The sequence below is a fragment of the Triturus cristatus genome, chromosome 5_1, assembly GCF_964204655.1.
Source record: "Triturus cristatus chromosome 5_1, aTriCri1.1, whole genome shotgun sequence".
In the NCBI taxonomy this organism is placed as follows: Eukaryota; Metazoa; Chordata; class Amphibia; order Caudata; family Salamandridae; genus Triturus; species Triturus cristatus.
The window spans coordinates 486,812,541-486,829,906 of NC_140587.1; the positions used below are offsets into that span (position 1 = coordinate 486,812,541).

General features: G+C 49.2%; 1 protein-coding gene across 2 annotated transcripts in view; it reads right to left on the bottom strand.

The window, feature by feature from the left end:
• WWP1 (WW domain containing E3 ubiquitin protein ligase 1) overlaps positions 1 to 17,366 on the bottom strand; it is an 850,740-nt gene that overhangs the window by 19,019 nt on the left and 814,355 nt on the right. For both annotated transcript variants that reach the window (XM_085605336.1, XM_085605333.1), the window contains exon 22: positions 12,333 to 12,429. In XM_085605336.1, the coding sequence (XP_085461462.1) occupies positions 12,333 to 12,429 (97 nt within the window). The remainder of the gene's footprint in view (positions 1 to 12,332; positions 12,430 to 17,366) is intronic.

Genomic DNA, 17,366 nt, shown 5'->3' on the forward strand with positions numbered 1-17,366 from the left:
AGCACACTAAACCCACACGGATGCCAGTGTGGGATTTAATGTAAAATGCACACAGAGGTCATCTTAGAAATGCCCCCTAAAAAATGACCAGCCCAGGTGTGGCTCTTGAATGGCTGCTAGCCATCTGCCACTAGCACACAGGTTTCTGGACCCCTGGGCAGAGGGCCTCCACTCTCTGGGTCCCGAAACAAAGCCCATCCTGGCAGAGGTGTTATGCCTCCTGCCCCAGGATGGGCTAGGTCCACGAAGGGGAAGCTTCAAAGGCCTGCCGCCTTTGTAAGCTGCCCCTGCCTTTTGCTTACCCCAGCAACTAGCTCTCACCGGTTCTGACCCCCACTTTGGGTGGGAGAATATGTGGGGAAAACAGTTAGGAAAAGAGGTGTGCCCACCTTTGCCAACCCAACCCCTCAGGTGAGGGGAGGCGAGGTGAAGCACACATCTCAGTCTCCTCCATCTTGAAGATGAGGGGACGCAGTGAATTAGAGAAGCTCATGCCACCCCTCCCACTGGAGGGTGGCATAATAGGGGGGTGTACCTACCTCAAGTAAGGGACCCATTGGTCCCAACCTGCACAACCCTGTAAATGCCCCTAAATTTAGTATTAATGGCTAACCCTGCAACGTGCCTCCTCGGATTTGAGGAAGAAAGAAGGACCGAAGAGCCGTGCTGACCCAGGAAGTCAAGGACCCAAACTGCTTTGGCCACAGCACTACCGGCCTGTCCAGACTTCGACCGGACTACATCGGCAAGCCCAGCGTGTCCAAAAGCCAGCAGCCGTCCAGAGGACCTGCCCTGCACTCATCTGTAAGACTTTGTATCCCATGAGCAGCAGATTTGCTCAACAAAGATTCCAAGACTAGAGCCTGGATCCAGGTGGCGCCTCAGTTCTGCACCAGACGTCCATGGCCCGAGTTCGAGTGGCCCAACACCATGAGGTGGGCTCCACAGCAATCCTGACCCGGGATCTGGTTATTCCCAACCTCCCTCAAGCTTTAAGCCAATGCCTGTAGCTTCAACCTGAAGGCCACGCCCGACTATGGCCGGAGTGGGTAAGAAGACCTAACACCAAAAGACACCCCTGCACCAGACACCCCATGGCCTTGGGTGGTCCAACCGACAGTGTCCAGGCATCCCCCCAAGTATCTAACTTACCTCTCCAGCCAGTGGTTGCCTTCAGGAAGCTTCCCTGACTGAGCCTGCGGTATCTTTTCCAAACCAGATATTTCCATTGCAATGCACAGGGTCCCCAAAGTCTCCTTGGCACTCTGCATCCGGCTGCCTCTGTGCCGCTCGTGGTGTAGCTCCTGTGTTGATTGTTGGGACCTGCAGTGCTGATCCTAACTCCAGGAGCTTTGCTCCCACAGTCAAATGGCCTGCTCACATGCAGCCCCTGACCGAAGGGCCCCTTAGCCCCATTGGCTAACATTGGGACTCTGCACTCTGCACCTGGCTGCCCCAGTGCTGCAGGTGGTGCAATTTGAGTGCCTAACTTGGTCTTGGGGAACATTGGTTCTCATCATACTTGTAAGTCGTTTACGTACCTGTAAACAGGTAACACTCTTTTTCCCATAGGAACCAATGTTAAGAGTTTTCTGTTGCTAAAGAACAAATTACTTACCTTCGGTAACGCTTTTTCTGGTGGATACAGTATCTGCCTGTGGATTCCTCACCTTGTGAATATCCCTGCGCCAGCAACATTCGGAAACTTTTGTAGCAGTCCACGCCGATGAGGTCGCAGACGACGTCACAGAGGAACGGCACCGCTCGCGACTCCGCTGACGTCACCGGCTCCATAAGAAGACCTCATCGGCGCGATGACGTCAGTTCCGCCCCTTTTTTCCGTGCCTTCGAGGCACACGGACGGACTGACAGCAATATATACACAGTATACACAGTACACAATATGCAGATCAACACACAGTGTGGAGAATGAATAGAAAAACCAAGGAAAGACTTAAAGCCTTTGACAGTAACATATACTTTTTGAAATACCATCATTAGAATAGTAGATTGAAACATTATTAACAGAACCTTAGGTATAGAAGGATGGACAACGGGGAGGCGGGTGGGTCAGTGAGGAATCCACAGGCAGATACTGTATCCACCAGAAAAAGCGTTACCAAAGGTAAGTAACTTGTTCTTCTGATGGATACATCTGCCAGTGGATTCCTCACCTTGTGAATAGATTCCACAGCAGTCCCCACTCCCGGAGGAGGGTGTCCACCCTTCTACACCAAAAAGTCCTGAAGGACGGAACGAGCAAAGTGTCCGTCCCTCCTCACCTCGTTATCCAAGCAATAATGTTTTGCGAAGGTGTGGAGGGAGGCCCAAGTTGCCGCCCTACAAATGTCCTCCACAGGAACACCCCTAGACAAAGCAGAAGTGGAAGACTTTGCTCTATTGGAATGAGCTCTTAAACCCTCCGGAGGTTCCTTACCAGCCAAAGAGTAGCAAATCTTGATGCACAAGACAATCCACCTGGAAAGGGTGCGCTTGTGCACCGCTCGACCCTTCCTGCAGCCAATAAAGCCCACAAAGAGCTGGTCATCAATTCTGAAATCCTTTGTCCTGTCCAGGTAAAAGCTCACTGCCCTCCTAGGGTCCAAACGGTGAAGTCTCTCCTCCTCCTTGGAAGGGTGAGGGGGAGGATAGAAGGTAGGAAGGGTAATGGATTGCCCCAGATGGAAGGGAGTTACCACCTTAGGCAAAAATGCAGCCCTGGTCCGGAGTACCATTCGTTCAGCATGAATGGTCAAAAATGGGGGTTTTGAGCTAAGAGCTTGAAGCTCACTTACCCTCCTTGCCGAGGTGATTGCAATGAGGAAAACCGTCTTGAAAGACAACAGTCTCAAGGGACACTTCATGTAAGGGCTCAAAGGGAGAACCCATAAGATAAGTCAATACCAGGTTTAAGTCCCATTGAGGTACAATAAAGGGAGTAGGAGGAAATTTATTTGTGAGGCCCTTGAGAAATCTAAGCACAATAGGTGATTTAAATAATGACGGCTGATCCGGCAGGCAAAGGAAAGCCGACAAAGCCGATAAATATCCTTTTACTGTAGCCACAGCAAAGCCTTGCTGAGCAAGAGAAAGGGCAAACTGCAGAATGTTAGACAGACGAGCCTTCAAAGGATCAATTGACCTCTCTCCACACCAGAGTACAAATTTAGACCACCTATATGAATATATAGACTTGGTGGAGTGTCGCCTGGCCAATAAAATAACATCCACCACATCTGGCGGGAGAGAGAAAGAATTCAGGTTGCCCCGCTCAATCTCCAGGCATGCAGGTGTAAGCTCTGGAGGTGGGGGTGTAGAACCTGCCCCTCCGATTGCGAGAGGAGGTCTGCCCTCAGAGGGAGACGGAGCGGAGGGCACGAGGAGAGGTGGATGAGATCTGTATACCACACCCTTCTTGGCCAATCCGGGACGACCAAAATAACTTGGGCCCGGTCTTGGCGAATTTTCCTCAGAACCCGAGGAATCAAGGGTATGGGAGGAAACGCGTAAAGGAGTCGTGAGCCAACTCAACTGAAACGCGTCCCCCAACGCTCCCTGCATCGGATACTGGAGACTGCAGAATGACGGGCAGTGAGCATTCTCGTGAGTGGCGAACAGGTCCACCCGAGGAGTTCCCCACATCCGGAAGACGTGATGAACCACCTCCGGATGAAGCCTCCACTCGTGGTCGGCGGAGAACTGCCAACTGAGACTGTCCGCACGCACGTTCAGAACCCCGGCCAGATGATTTGCCATCAGACAAATCTGATGGTCCTGAGCCCAGGACCATAGACGCAGGGCCTCTCTGGAAAGACAAAGAGACCCCACTCCTCCCTGTTTGTTTATATACCACATCGCGGTCGTGTTGTCCGTCAGGACTTGAACAGACTGACCGCGAAGGGAAGGGAGGAAGGCCATGAGCGCCAAACGTATCGCCCATAACTCCAGAAGGTTGATGTGAAGCAACCTTTCCTCTGGAGACCAAAGACCCTTGATCTCCAGATTCCCCAGATGAGCACCCCACCCTAAAGTGGATGCATCCGTTATCACCGTGGCCACCGATGGAGGCAGATGGAAGGACTTTCCTTGGGACAGATTGCCCTCCACGCTCCACCAAGATAGATCCGCTGCAGCTTCCCTGGAGATCCTCCCAGACTCCCTGAGATCCCCTTTGTGCTGATACCATTGCTTGCGGAGGCACCACTGGAGCGCCCTCATGTGCCAGCGTGCATGGTTGACCAACAGAATGCAGGAGGCGAACAGACCAAGCAGGCGAAGGACCTTCAGAACTGGAACGACCGCTCCGTTGGAAAATAAAGGAATCATTTCCTGTATGTCGAGAATCCTTTGAGGAGGAGGGAATGCTCGACACACAGTAGTGTCCAGTACCGCACCTATGAACAGGTTGCACTGAGAGGGCACCAGGTGAGATTTGGGCACGTTTATCGAGAAACCCAATTTGAACAACAACTGAGTTGTATCCTGCAGATGATGAAGCACCTTCTCTGGCGACTCTGCTTTGATCAGCCAGTCGTCCAGATAGGGGTAAACTGAAATCCCCAACCTTCTGAGATGGGCTGCCACCACTGCCATCACCTTCGTGAAGACTCGGGGTGCAGAAGTAAGACCAAACGATAGGACCGCAAACTGATAATGTTGCGACCCTACCGTGAAACGGAGATACTTTGTGCGACTTCAGGATTGGGATGTGAAAATACGCATCCTGCAAGTCGATCGACACCATCCAGTCCTCCTGATTCAGCGCTTGAAGAACCTGAGCAAGGGTGAGCATCTTGAACTTTTCTTGTTTCAGAAAAAGATTCAAGATTCTGAGGTCCAATATCGGACGCAATCTGCCGTCCTTTTTCGGAATCAGAAAATACCGGGAGTAGCATCCCTGACCCCTCTCCCGTTCTGGAACCACCTCTATCACACCTTTCTGAAACAACTTCAGGACTTCCTCCTGCAGGAGAAGACGGTGGTCCTCCGAGCAAGACCCTTGACAAGGAGGGTAATTTGGAGGGAATTCCCGAAAGGGAAGGGCGTACCCATTTTCTACAAGATCCAGAACCCAGAGATCTGTAGTTACAGATTCCCAATCTTGTAGAAAATGGGTAAGCCGGCCCCCCACAGGACCAGCATGATCCAGAATGGCGAATCTAGGGTTGCTTTGCGGTGGTGGGAGGGGCTGAGGAAGAAGAAGAGGAGGAGGAGAGTTGCCGGCCACGAGTGCGGCCCCTGATTCTTCCCCTGAAACCTCTGGACGAGGAACTTTGCTGCTGCTGCTGCTGCTGCTGCTGCTGGGTCTGCCTATAGGTTCGAAAAGATGTCCTTCCGAACCCTCTATACCTCTTAAAGGACCCCCTCGACTGAGACTGCAGGCCCAGAGATTTAGCTGTCGCCTTGCTGTCCTTGAATCGCTCCAGAGCAGCATCTGCCTTCTTGCCAAACAGACCAGATCCGTCAAATGGCAGGTCCAATAGAGTTGACTGCACATCCTGTGAGAACTCAGAAGATTTTAACCAGGCACTCCTTCTGGTTGCGACAGAAGACCCCATGATCCTTGCAACAGAATCTGCAGTGTCCAGCCCACTCTGGATCACCTGACGTGCTGCCGCCTGAGCATCAGTCAAGATGTCACAGATCTCAGAACTCAGTCCTCTCCTCCTCAGGCAGTTTTGGCACCAGTCTTTTAGCCGAATCCATCAGTGCGTGCACATAGCGTCCCAAAAGACAAGTGGCGTTTGTTGATTTCAAAGCCATGCTGGCCGATGAAAATACTTTTTTTGCAGACTGGTCCAGCCTTTTAGCCTCTCTGTCCCCAGGAACCTGAGGGAAAGCCCCCTTAGACTTTCCCGAACAAGCTGCCTGAATCACCAGGCTCTCTGGTGAAGGATGTGACGTCAAAAATTCCGGATCCCCTGGGGCTGCTCTATATCTCCTAGCAATTGTCTTGGAGACAGCAGGAGCAGAAAAGGGCTTGCGCCACACCTCTAATACAGGTTCCACAATGGCCTCATTAAAGGGAAGTAAAGGCTCAGATACCGCCGTGGGAGAATGTAGTACCTCAGTTAAAATGTTCGACTTAAACTCCGTAGATGGTAGCTGGAGATCAAGCAGCTCCGCAGCCTTCCTAATAACTGAATGGTAGGGAGCAACGTCCTTAGAGGGCTCATCCGACGGTGGAGTAATCTCCCACTCAGGAGACAGATCCAAACCACTAGCTTCTTTAAGCTCCTCGAATATTTCATCTGACTCCACCAATTCCCCCTCTTCCGCTTCCTCCTGAAGGTACCTCTGCTCTTCCATTATCCTCTGAGTATCCCTCCTGGAACGAATCCAAATCATCGGCGCCGTATTCGAATTCGATGGCGCCGGTGTCGAGCGTGGATCTGCTGGAGCCATCGGCGTCGATCGAGGTTGAGCCGGAGCCGGCGAGGATGGAAGCGGCGTCGACGTCCTCGGAGCCGGAGGATTCCAAGACGGCGTCGTTGGGAAGAAGGGTATGAAAGGTGCCTGCGGATATACTTGCGGCACCCCCAAATTAAATGCCATGGGACCCATCGGACCCGCAGGTGCACCAGTGGTGTACATGGCTCGAGCAAACACCCCATACATCGCATTTAAGTAATGCGAGGGGTCCTGACCTGGACCAGGGAAGGCAGGGTACTGGTCAGGCCTCACCGGACTCGGGCCAACCGGCGCCGACGGTGGAATCAGCGGCGTCGCTGGCTCACCCGGGGCTTGAAGTTCTTCCGGGGCCGGAGCCGGAGATGGAACCGGCGTCGGAGTCCGTGCTGGAACCGGTGAAGCTGGAGACAAGGAGACCACCGGAGATGAAGGACCAGCAGGCGAATCCGGCACAGGAGAGGGAGAAACAGTCCTTCCGACGCCAAGCAGGTGACTTCGGCGCCGAGCTCTTATCAGAATGGCGCAGAGACGAGTGCCTTCTTTTTTTCTTATGCTTCTTGGCATGAGAAGCATGTCCCGAAGTCGACTTCGACGCCGACCTCGACTTCGATCTAGACCTCGATCTTCTTCTCCCTCTCTTCTCCTTCTTCATTTTTGCGATGAAGAGTTTTGCCTCCTGTTCCTTAAGAGCCTTCGTGCTCATCTTCCGGCAGCTGGTACAGTCATCCACATCGTGGTCCGACGATAAACACCACACACAGTCCTCATGAGGATCTGTGATGGACATATGCTTGCCACACTCCCTGCAAGGCTTAAAACCAGACTTTTTTGTCGACATCTTCGACAGAGAACAGGAATAATACTCAGAATATACAAAGTATCAACGACGCTAACAGCAATTCCCGAAATCCGTTGGCTTCGACGGCGCGGAAAATAGGGAACTGACGTCATCACGCCGACGAGGTCTTCTTATGGAGCCAGTGACGTCAGCGGAGTCGCGAGCGGTGCCGTTCCTCTGTGACGTCGTCTGCGACCTCATCGGCGTGGACTGCTACAAAAGTTTCCGAATGTTGCTGGGGCAGGGATATTCACAAGGTGAGGAATCCACTGGCAGATGTATCCATCAGAAAATGTCGGTAGTGACCTACTGTTTTAGATGAAAAAAAAAACAAGTATGCTTTAATCTAAGAATTGTCGTGCTTACCTGTAAGTGACCAACTCTAGTGTATGATATCTTGGCATATCACCTCAAGTACTGAAAAGTAACTGAAAAGTAATCTAAGAGTAATCAAAAGAAATCTTACTGTATTTTGAACTGCTTTAAAAGTAATACTGTAAACAATTGCAATACAATCCACAGTTGCATTTCTGTGTACAGCCTTGCATTTGAAAGTATTTCTTACTTGCCTGTGCCTAGTCCTGCTTGGCTCTACAAAATAAAATAGAAGTATACCTTCTTATTCTTAACTAATTGGTCTGGATTCTGTCTGAGTGTGTGCATTCAGCCTTTATTGAGTGAATACGATAAATGCTTAACACAGCCTCCTGATAAGCCTAACTGCTTGCTCACACTACCACAAAGAGCTGTTGGTACTTGTCTAATTTAGCCTCTGCTATACCTCTGGGGATTCCCTGGATTCTGTGCCCACTATACCTTACTTTGGTATAGTATATACAGAGCCAATCAGTTAGTACTAAAACAGTCATCCTGTCGCAGCTGAAACCAACAGCTTTTTCAAAGTCCGCACTTTAAAAGACCTCAAAACTGAAAGAGAGGTAAGGGACGGTGTAGTCCGAAGCCACCGGCTTGTCTATGGCCAATCACAGTACCACACATCCTGCAATAGTCAAAAGAGGTGTCTTATAATGGGCCTTGCCAATAATCTGTAATATTACCTCTTTAAAGTACTGTACCTGCTCAACAGATGAGCTGGCAGAGGGGATGTGTGTACATTTCCCTGTGGGGAGAAACACTCTCGACATTAGTGATTGCCATTTTTTTCTTCTTTTTATAAACAGGCGTACCTACCTCTACTGTCATCCTCACCCTGCCCACAGGCATTTAGCCACTCACAACTGCAGAACTGTTAAGTTAAGCAGTGCAGGCGGTGAAATGTCCATCAGCGTAATAAATGTGAGACAAAGTCCACATACCAGCAGTGGGACAGGACTGCCTGGCCTGGGAACAGGCTCAGAAGAAAAAGATCTCATCATCTTCTAACCATGCTTGGAAGATGATCTATGCTGCTTCCTCTAATATATTTAATGTCTTATTGAAAGAGAGTAACTCCTGGTTTGAGAGGGGGTACAAGTCCACACTTATGGATTTCAATTTGCTCTTCATGGAGGAATCCAAAAGGTTGGCCTCCCTCAACCAAATTGCTTTCTGGTGCCTAAAAGCACACACAGAATAAGATGCAATCTCATGAGACTTGCCCAGACACCAAAATCAACCGGAGTGTGGATTTGTGGCCATCAACTGCATTTGGAACATAGCTTTAAGTCTGAATATTTCTTGGGAGACTTTGTTAAAAAAAACCCTGATAATTGTCAATCTAGAGGAAACCTTGGCTACGTTATGTATATTTGTTTAGTGCACAACTCAACATGGAGGGTAACCTGACTCTGAAGTAGGAGCTGTATGGGCCGAGCCATGGTCGAGACTAGGTGAAGAGCCAGGTATTCAGTTTCCTGCAGAATTCAAGAACTGAGTAGGTGGTTCTGCCATGCAAGGGAATGTCATTCCAGGCTTTAGAAGTGAGTTTGAAGGTACAACTGCAGTATCTGGTTATGCTTGCGGGGGTGGGCACAAGCAGGAGTCAGGCTGAGCAGATGTGTCAAGTTTGTGTTCTCCAAAAGCTACGTGGTATAGGTCATAGGTATGTTGGCGCCTCCAAGAATTTACACATTTGTTTCCTGTTTCGTTACTACTATAACGGTGCTGTAAGGTGTAGAGAACCACAAACTCTACAGGGGGAAGCAAACGCTTGTCACAACTTGTTACAAATCCCCAGCACACGAGAATATAACATTTCTAACGTTTTTTACGTGTTTGTGAGTGTGTCAAGTTTGTGGAAGTTTATGCGGTTGTTAAGGTACTTGCGGCCAATGATGTGTAAGGCTTTGTATTTGTGTGTGAGAAGTCTGAAGAGTGCTCTCAGTCCCAGTTCAATGAGGCACAGAACAAAAGACAATGGCATAATCAATGGCAGAGTGCTCTTTATATGGTATATTGGTTATTTCCTGTAGTCATGTGGTCCCGTCGTTGTGTTAGTCCCACTGACCTTGCTGGTCTGCAACACAGCATCTCCTTCCATGGACCGTTGTTCGTGTTTGCCAATGCTTGTTGGTGGCCCTGCCGGTCACTGACCTTCCTGCACATGTCGACCGGTGTGGAACAGCTCGTGGACGGCTCCTGTATTGTCACCTGGGCTCCACAACTGCTGCTTCAACCTCACTGTGCTACAGCAGGAACCAAAGACAATAGCAGATATTGTGCTCCAGTGCCTCCTGGTCACCTCCAGGTGGTTTGGACTCTGCCTCCTCTGTTTTCAGGTTTTTCTCATCTGGATTCCACGTCCTGGTTCCACCAGCCTGGCCCACGAGACTGCAGCTGCGGTTCTTCCATGAACCTCCATTGGCGTCTACAGGCGGCTCCAACACTACTTCATTCCTATGCACCTGGGCTCCCAGGTGTAGATATCCTGGTCCCCTGGGTTTCCACAGGTGGGGTGGCTCTCCAACCTTCCTTGATCCAAGTTGTTCCTTCAGGGTCCTTTGGGAAGGGTCCTAGAACTGTAAAATTCCAACTGCGACTTACCCTGTGTTAATCTATGGACGTTTGACTCTGTGTAATCACTCTGCACCTGGGCGCCGTGGGATCCCTGGCTGCTCACCTTGGGAGGATACACGTTTCCCCTTTGGTCCTCCATCCCTGGATACTAGTCCCGTTTTGGTACTTACCTCACATCCCACTGGTTTGGCCCCCTGGTTGGAACCTATGTGTTTTACTATGCTACTTACCTCTATCTAAAGTATTTTTTGTGTATAATTGATATCTCCGGGTAGGAGATATACCAAGTCGGTGTCTAGTGTGTAGTAATAAATATAAAGTATTTTTATACTCACCTGGTGTGGTTCTTCATTGTGTGAAAAACTTACTGACTGACTACAGTGGTAAATGCACTTGATTTACACCCTCCTGGGTAAGCCTTAGCTGCTTTCCACAGCTACCCCTTGCGATCTCTGGTTTTCAGGGAACTAAACAGAATCACTAAGGGTTGCCTGGACTCTGTGCACAGTGCCTCACCATAGGAGGACGCTATATACTGAGCCAGCCTCCTATGGTAACCCATAGGGAGCATGAGTGAGTAGGATGATGTTCTATTATAAGATCAATCAGTGATTTTGAGCAACAGCTGCTATAAAGTACTTGTGGCAACATCCAGATGGTTTGCATTCAAAAGGTTATGTTGAAGGATTGGAGAACAGAGAAAAACTCTTAGAAGATATTAAAATGCTGAGTGTGAGAAACAAAGGTGCACAGTTGACAGAAAACAAGACAGGTGAGGTTACCTCTGGGGAAGGGGGCAACTGTGTAATGTGTACAGCACCTGGCAGTAGTGTCCAACAGTTTAAAGTCTAGCCACTTGGTGGCAGGACACCTGTTGACTCCGACATGGAGACCTAGAACATATGAGTTCATGGTCCATTAACCTCATGCTTGCTGTTAGATTCACCAGTGAGTACTTTGTCCCTGGTAAAGCGAAACTGCAACTGAGGAGAATGTAAAGGGAGGGAGTGGGCTGTGGTTTCCCTTTCAAAATGTTATTTTACAGTTCAGTATGGAGTGAAGCTGATGGATATAGTGATCTCTAGGTAATTTGTTGTGTATAGTTGAACTGAATAAAAGCAAATGCCCCGGGCTACAACGTCAGGAGATCTCTTGATGTGTGCTAATAAAACTTGCATAATTAATGACAAGACAAAAAAAAAATAAAGTAATATATAAAATGTGCCCTTTCACATTTATGTGAGGTGGTGCTGCAGTGAGCAGAGTGACATACAAAGATAAAATACCAACCTTGCTTAAAAGATCTACCACATATTCTCCATTTAAGGACAGACAAATATTTGAGGAAATAGGCCCCAGTAGAAAATGTTGTTTGCGAAGATTACCATGACAGGAGATCACCTATCATTCTTTGAATACATTGACTGTGTCTGAATGCTAGTCCTCTAACCCCAAACATAAAAGACCTTAAGCACAGTTGTATCGCTTACATATTTGTATATACAACTAAAAATGATGGGTTAATGTTACAAGAATAATTACCACTTAGTTGCACTTTATGTGGCACCAACTTAAAGTGATGCCTTTCTTAGCTAAGGTCCCGAAGAATGAGAAAGTGAGTGGGAGAGTGTGTGCATCTCTCTCTCGCTCTCTCGCAATGGCTTATCTGCACTCACGTAATGCCAAGATTTACTGTTGATATAATTTTATGATTGGTTTACAGCATGTATCCATAGCTCAACACTCCTAGGGATCTCTCTATGCTCTGATCTTCCACAATACCCAGCTAAAGAGATGTCCTCAGCTTCTTCCTGAAGCTTAAAAGTAAGTCTGATGGTGAGATGCAGTGAATTTCAGATTGGGATCCATCATGAAGAAGAGGGCACTTCCATGTGCTATAAAGATATGGAGATGCTCCAATCGAGAATAAGTTCTACTTAGATCAGCAAAAAAAGGGAACTGGTGAAGTTCCCTATGCGGAACGGGGCATGCTTGTATAGTGTGTAAGACATTCAGAGAAATTTCTTTCATTGGAGCATGTTAAAACATAATCAAATAGCAGGTATGGACGATATATCACTTTTACAGCATGATTAATAAAAATAGTTGTAAGCTCTTTTAATCTTACCCATCAGTTCAGCAAATCCTCCCAGAGGTAGTCGGCAGGTACCAGTGACGAACTGCATCAATCGCAATCGAACTTCATTGTCCATCTCTTTAACAAACTATAGGGAAAAGCAAACAAATGTTACATAGCTTCAGACTGATAAAGGAGAATTCAGTTTTTTAGCAATAAATTCCAAGTAGATTGGAAGTTATGACAAATCAAGAACTTGCTACCCAGAAAATCTAAGTGGACGATGTGAGATAAACACAATAAGGGGGTCTGAAAATTGAAGGATACCAAATTTGACTTCAGTCATTCAGTGAGATCATGCATTTATTCTTTCTTTTGTACTTCTTTATTCGAAGTGTACAAGGGGGCGGGATAGTAAAAGGGTACAACAAGCAATACGATGCTACAGACCGGCTGCCCAAAGCTGCCAGAAGGTACAATGGCTCTTACAGTAACGGTGCAGAATACAGCCCGGAAACAGTTGGGGAAGGACAGGGGACTAAGAGGCAGGGAGGGAAGAGAATGAGAAAAAGAGGAAAAAAACAAAAAGGAAAGGAAGAGAAAAGAAAGGACGAGATAAGAACAGAATAGAAAAGAAAAAGAAACGAGAAGAGAAGGAAAGAAAATAAAGGGTGTACTGGGAAAGCGATGCGGGGCTAGGCAGTGGGAAGGGAGCAGGTAAGGGGGCAAGCCAAGAATGTAGAATAAGTGTGGGTGGGTGTTGCGATAATGTCTATGTTGACGGGGTCAGCAGAGGTGCGGGACCCCGTACAAGGCCTAAGGCAAAATGAATAAAAATAAGGAGAGGAGGGCCAGGACACTCCACCAAGACCTGGGCCCCACTGGCAGGGCTGCCAGGACGTCCGCAATGCCTGCAGCATAGGGCACCCGGCACGTTCATGCGCCCCCTTCCCAATCCCTTGCAGGAAAGGAGCACAGGTGCATAGAAATGTCTCAGCATTATCCTGCGGACTGTAAATGACACGTTCATAGGAGGCAGTCTGATACATGGCAGTGGGCCACTCAGCGTGCGGGCCGAGGTGATTGGGGGTTATGGTGGGAGAGTGTGCCAGTGTTGGTGGACACCGTTTTTAGGTTTCGCCTGAGCCAGCGCATGCGCTGCTCTGCGAGACATGTAGTAGGTGGGTTTTGAAAGTGCTACCCACATTTTTGTGCTGGCTACCAGCTTGAGTGCACGATGGCGTGCACACGCACAGCTGCTCCCCGCATTCCCCCCCCCATCTCGCCCAGCCATCTGCCTTTCCTGCGCCAGCCTTCAGCACCATCTCCACCCCTCCCCCCGCTGCTGCGCACGCCTCCCTAGTGTGCTTTAGCGCGTCATCGCGATCGCTCTCAGAGTGATCGCAATGACTTTCGCTTTTACTGCCACGCGGCGTTACTTTTACTGCTGCGCGGCCAATGCTTGTTTTTCGTCAGTGTCTGTGTTTGTTTTTCTTTTACTCCTCTCTTCATCTGGCTCGCTCGATATCCTAATGATATGTTTCTTCCTCGCAGCGTCTCGCTGGCCACCCAGTCCTTTGCTTTCAGTGTTTTTGAATGTTTCTCGGTGACCCTTGCGTGCGCCATGTTGTGCGGTCGTCGCCCCTGCCCTGTCCATCCCTCTGTGTCGTCCTGTCTCTTTCTCTCCTGCCGTTCTCACAGGTACCCTGTCTCGCTGCATTGTTCCCTCTCTTGATGTGACCACAACGTTATGTCTCTCCAACTGCCTCTATCTCTCCATCAGTTTCAGCCTGCTTCTCTGTGTGCGTCTCGGGGTTATTAACCACCTGTCTCTTTCGAACAGTCGCACAGACTTTTCCACTGAGTGACACTGTCACCCGCCCCTCTCCCTGTGTCACTATGGCCCACTCCTCTATTTTAACCACTTTCTCTCTATCTTCCCCAGTCTCCCTGTCAACCCCAGCCTCTTCTCTGTCATTTGTCACGTCCCATGCCTCTTAGCTTCATGCAGTCCTCCCCACCTATGCTCCCCTGTCGTACTCCCTCTCGCAACAACGCACAGGCACAGAAGCACGATCGGACTCTTTCTCACGCTGTCCCTTTCACTCTCCATCACTTGTCTTTCCCTCATTTCTTCATCCCAGGCCTCCCCTGTCCCGACTCCTACACACGCCCTGGCTTCACAGGCTTTCGGACCCCCTTCTCACTCTACAAACACTTTGATCAATGATGCTTCTTGTGGTCTCTAAGTAACAACTTTTCGCTCCCACCCTAACCTGTCCCATATCCTTTTGTGAGTGCGTGTTTTTAATTTATTGGGGGGAGGGGGGTGCACATCAAGGCCTTCCTCCACTGTAACAAATACCTCCACTGCTCATTCACCCATCCTCTCCACCTCCCTACCGCCCACATGGCACCCCTCGTGCACCCCTACAGCGTTTTGCCCCACCTCACCATTCTCCAAGCCGGTGGAGGTCTTGCAGCCAGAGATGACCTGCTGGGGCTTCCGCTGCTTCGTCCTGGACATCTCCCTCTAGTGGGTGTCTGCTCTCGTCACACCCAGGGTGCCCCCCGGATGCAGTGGGTGCTGCCTGAGGCGTGGGGTCGTTTTCAATGTGCTCCGCACACAAAAAGAATTGGCATAGCCAATAGGTCTAGCTTTTGGGACCTTATAAGTAATTTAGTTATGCAGCACAATATCCTTGCTGCAACAACATCAACTCTTGCATGGCTAAACACTTTTAAGGTCCCAAATGCGAGACCTATTGGCTATGCCAATGCTTGTTAGCTATTGTCAGTGCTGTGTGGAGCAGCAGGTGCTCACATCTGGAAATGGTCAGGAGGCCTCCAAAGTCATGGAGAAGGATCGTGGATCGAGACAGTGGCTGGAGAATCTGCAGCATCTCACCAAGTGTGGTACCAATCGACTCCCAGAAGCAATGAACAGTCGTGCAGTCACTTCAAACGTGCACCAGGAAACAGTGTGTTTCGGCACAGCACCAACAGTCGAAGTAGGGCAGCCACCGAGTCAACTGCAGCTTCACCGGAGTCCAGTGGCAGTTGCGAAGTAACTTTGAGAGGGAGAACATCAGCCAGGCTTCCCTGGCGCTGCTGCTCAGGGCCTCCAGGAGCTCTACCCAGTCCTCTGGTTCGTATTGTAGCTGGAGGCGACCTGCCATTTGGTGTGCACAGGCCAACAGGGACACCAAATATAGAGAATGGGCAGGGGGCAGTAGAAGAGGGATATCACCTCTCGGAGTTAACCCCACGTCTTCAGGGACTACCAGTGAAGGCGAAAGTGCCTGGCGCCACAGACCAAGTGCATAGATGAAACAGTGTTACAACTGCAGATACCGCCAGTGTTTGCACGGAGGAAGGCTGAATTCCTCCCTCAACACCTCAAAGGGTTAGATGGCTCCCTGGGCACAAACCTGTTGGGAGAGTGGATATACCTGCCACGCAGCACGCACCCCAATCAAGCACCTCACCTCTAACACGGAGGTCGATGTTATTCACAAGGGTGCCGGGTCATGGAGGAGGGAATTCACCGAGAGGTGGTGGTGGGAGCATTACCATGACTTGACCATAGCTTGAAGCATCAGCTTCCCTGAACCGGAAGGGGAAGTCTTGCAACAGTAAATAAGATTCAGCACTAGGGCGCCACCCAGAAAATTACATTGTATCAAGACCCGCAATGAATGTGTCCTAATGCAATGCAACTGGTGCTATGTAAAGAGCTCGGATACCCGATTCGGGTCAAGTTTGCGCTATATAAAACTCTGTAAAATAAAAAAATAAAAAAAATAGGGGGTCCAGGGTCTGCAGTAGTATATAGGCAAGTTGCACCGTGTGTCGGGCAAAGGGATAGTGAATCACCGAAGGTAAACCCAGGCCACTGCACAACGGTGAGCAACCAGGCGGCTATTGGCCAGATAGGGTCGGGAGGAACCCAACACAAAGGCCCTAATGGTCTTGTCCACAGAACGTAACAGCGAAAGGGGTTCAGGGAAGGGTAACATGCCCAGGACACAGGTAAATTGCAGCAGTCACCATATTGACTGCCTGCATTCTCCCTCTAGCGAGAGACCAAAGTGGGACCATTCTCATTAACTAGCTGCGTGCGGTGAGTCAAGGTTATCTACCACCACATGTTCCAGTCCCTGGTTGAGGTAAATTCCCAGGTATTTGAGACAGGAGTGCTTCCACTGAAAGGAGTCAGCTGAGGTGTCTGCAAGGGTGGTCACTAGTGAGAATGGAAGGGCCTCACTCTTGCCCTAATTAATTCTGCAGCGTGAAATCGCTGCTAAGTCAGAGATGAAGTACATAAGCGACGGGAGGGACAGGGAGAGGTGCAAAAGTGTAAGAAAAATGTCATCCATGTAAAGGAGTAGTTTCTTACCTGTAACTCCAGTTCTGTAGTAGGGGTATCTCTGTTATAGTCATAATCTATGAATAATCCCCGCCCATGTGCGGGGACCCCGGAGCAATCAAAAATATCTCTTAAGCTGTCCCGCATTTGCAAACCTGCAAAGACACTTAAGAGACAGACAAAATAATACAGCCTAATCACACCAAGGCTGCACTGGCCAGCACTTCCTCTGAAGTGAACACAACAGCCAAAATAAAGTTGAAATGTCATTTTTATTCACATTTGACATGTTCCTTTATTATCACACACTCCCTTCACCAAAATCCCTTTAAACAATAGAGAGGAAGGGGTGGACAGACAAGCCCTATAGGCTGTCATTATGTGTCTGCTAAAGGGATACCGTGCCTTTAAGAAACTCTCCAGAGACCCCCCGGTATCCCAGGATGCACAGCCAACACAAGTTACTTTCAGTTCTTTTTGAAGGTGTATAACCACAGGCCTGATACTGTCAGGTTACTCCACCGGGGAGGAGGGAGGGTCGCTTATGACTATAACAGAGATACCCCTACTACAGAACTGGAGTTACAGGTAAGAAACTACTCCTTCTGTAGTAGGGGATCTCTGTGTATAGTCATAATCTATGAATAGAATGGCAAGCCCATCCCAACCAACAAGAAGCGGTGGAGTAAGTCCAACCACCAACAAATAACTGTGCA